Source organism: Myotis davidii, unplaced genomic scaffold (assembly GCF_000327345.1).
Source record: "Myotis davidii unplaced genomic scaffold, ASM32734v1 scaffold461, whole genome shotgun sequence".
Lineage (NCBI taxonomy): Eukaryota > Metazoa > Chordata > Mammalia > Chiroptera > Vespertilionidae > Myotis > Myotis davidii.
The window spans coordinates 1,876,304-1,878,620 of NW_006295825.1; the positions used below are offsets into that span (position 1 = coordinate 1,876,304).

General features: G+C 47.5%; 1 protein-coding gene across 1 annotated transcript in view; it reads left to right on the top strand.

Annotated features, from left to right (window-relative positions):
- Window position 1: 1 nt before the first annotated feature.
- Window positions 2–2,317, top strand: part of PDCD7 (programmed cell death 7) — a gene marked incomplete at its 5' end in the record, with an annotated part of 13,175 nt that continues 10,859 nt past the window's right edge. Inside the window, one exon of the mRNA XM_006770828.2 lies at window positions 2–70. Within this exon, the coding sequence (XP_006770891.1) occupies window positions 2–70 (69 nt within the window). The remainder of the gene's footprint in view (window positions 71–2,317) is intronic.

A 2,317-nucleotide genomic window follows, 5' to 3' on the forward strand; every position in this document is an offset into this window, starting at 1 on the left:
GGCGGAGCGCGAGCAGGAGATTGACCGCTGGCGGGTCAAGTGCGTCCAGGAGGTGGAGGAGAAGAAGCGGGTAAGAGCAGCGGTGCGCACGGGGGTGAGGGCAGTGGCGTTTGGAACGTGAAGGGGCACGAGGCTTTGCGCTGCCATTTCCCAGGGCTAAGCCTCCTTATCGTCACTTGTAAAGTAAAAAGGTAGTTTGCCTTTCCGACCTCATAGCTCCGTATTGATTGCGTGTTAGTAATGAATAGTAGCAACACCAGTGCTCTGGGTGCACTGCAAAGCCCTGTATACATTATGTAGGAGAATTACACAGGGGCGTTGCAGGAATGGCAGATCTGCACCGACATTCTGACACCAGCATTCAAGACTAACAAGCATCTGGTGCTTTTTTTTTTTTAATAGATTTGTATTGATTTCAGAGAGGGGGAGAGAGATAGAAACATCAATGATGAGAGAGAATCATTGATCTGCTTCCTGCTGCACGCCCCCCTCTGGGGATCGAGACCGCCCCCGCCCCATGTGCCCTGATCAGGAATTGGTGACCTCCTGGTTCATAAGTTCCCGCTCAACCACTGAGCGACACCGGCTGGACCCTCGGTGACTTTAAAAATACAATACATGGAGAACTTGTGGCCTTTCCTTAAGGAACATACATCCTAATTAGCTGATGGGTCAATAGTGATGATTTCCCCAGAAATCCTTTGTTTACGAATTTTAAACCACAAATCTTGAGATTCAACAATGGTGTTTTTTGAGCACTTACTATATACTAGGCACTGTGCTAAGGTCGTTACAGACACCAGATCTTGAATCCTGGTAATAACCCTGAGAGGTAGGTGGTATTATCCCAATTTTACAGATTAGGAAAGTAAGGCATAAGGAAGTTAACCTGCCAACAACCACACAAATTGGTTTGTGGCAGTTTCACGTCTGATTTGAGCCCGGGTTGTGTGATTTGAGAACCTGTTAATCTCAAGCTTTTTAAATTTTTTTAAATTTATTTTACTGGTTTTTTACAGAGAGGAAGGGAGAGGGATAGAGAGTTAGAAATACTGATGAGAGAGAAACATCCATCAGCTGCCTCCTGCACACTCCCTACTGGGGATGTGCCCGCAACCAAGGTACATGCCCTTGACCAGAATCGAACCTGGGACCCCCCCAGTCCGCAAGCCAACGCTCTATCCACTGAGCCAAACCGGTTAGGGCTCAGGGCAATCTCAAGCTCTTAAGTGGGGGCCAGAGTGAAACTGGAAATCGGTCAGATAGTTGTTTAAGACATTGTCATTACTTTTGCGTGCCTCCACGTCCCCCCTTCCTCCACTCCACTACCAGCTAGTGTGTCCTCCTCCTCTCCCTTCTGCTGGTGTCTGCTACTGCCCTAGAGTCTGGTGTAACTCCCCCTCTGCAGTGTATTGATGTCAAGCTTTGTTTTCAAGCCCCGCAAAACATCAGTGCTTTTAAGAATACTTGGAGGCAAGGCCTTAATTCAAGAGAGTTTGAGTCAGTTCAGACATTTAATGAGGGCCCATTAAGTACCAGGCCCAGTGCAGGGTGCTCGGGATAGAGATAAATGGGACATAGTGCTTGTCCTTGAGGGGCTTGGAGCCCCATGGGGTATCATGTCTGTGCAGCATTGTGTGTTACATGTAGGTGCTATAGGAGCCCAGAAAAGGAATAGCTAATCCTTTGGGGAAGGTGTCAGGGAAGGTTTGGATGATAAAGTAACAACCGAACTGAGTTTTAAAGGAAATGTCAAAGCCAAGTGAGAGCAACAGGTGCATTTCAGGGGAGAAGAGTGAAACAGCATGGTAGCTGAAATGGTGCAGTTACAGTGCTGATTTGCGAGATGGGAAAGAGAGCTTTAGGCAAAAGCATCCTCCCTACCATCTATGGTGAGGGTGTTAGAAACAGAATCCTTTGAGTAATGGCTTAGAGCAAGCATGATTTAAATAAATGAGGCATGGCTGTGAGTTTGACATGCTTGGCTTAGCCTTAGAGTAACCAGAATTATTTATCTACATGTGAACCAACTTAAGAAGAGTACAATAGGGTCTTTAGATGTCTGAAAGGCTGTCATGTTGAAGAGATTTTTGGCAGTAGAATATTTTAGGTTGTCACTGAGCATTGTAGAGTCCTGGGCTGTTATAACTCCATTAGAGGCTGGTGCATGAAATTTGTGCATTGTGGGGAGTGGGCCTAAGTCAGCAGTCAGACATCCTTAGTGCTGCTGCAGAAGCAGGAAAGGCTCCCGCCACCCCCGCTGCGCTCGCCAGCTGTGAGCCCGGCTTAGGGCTTCTGGCTGAGTGGTTTTCCCCCT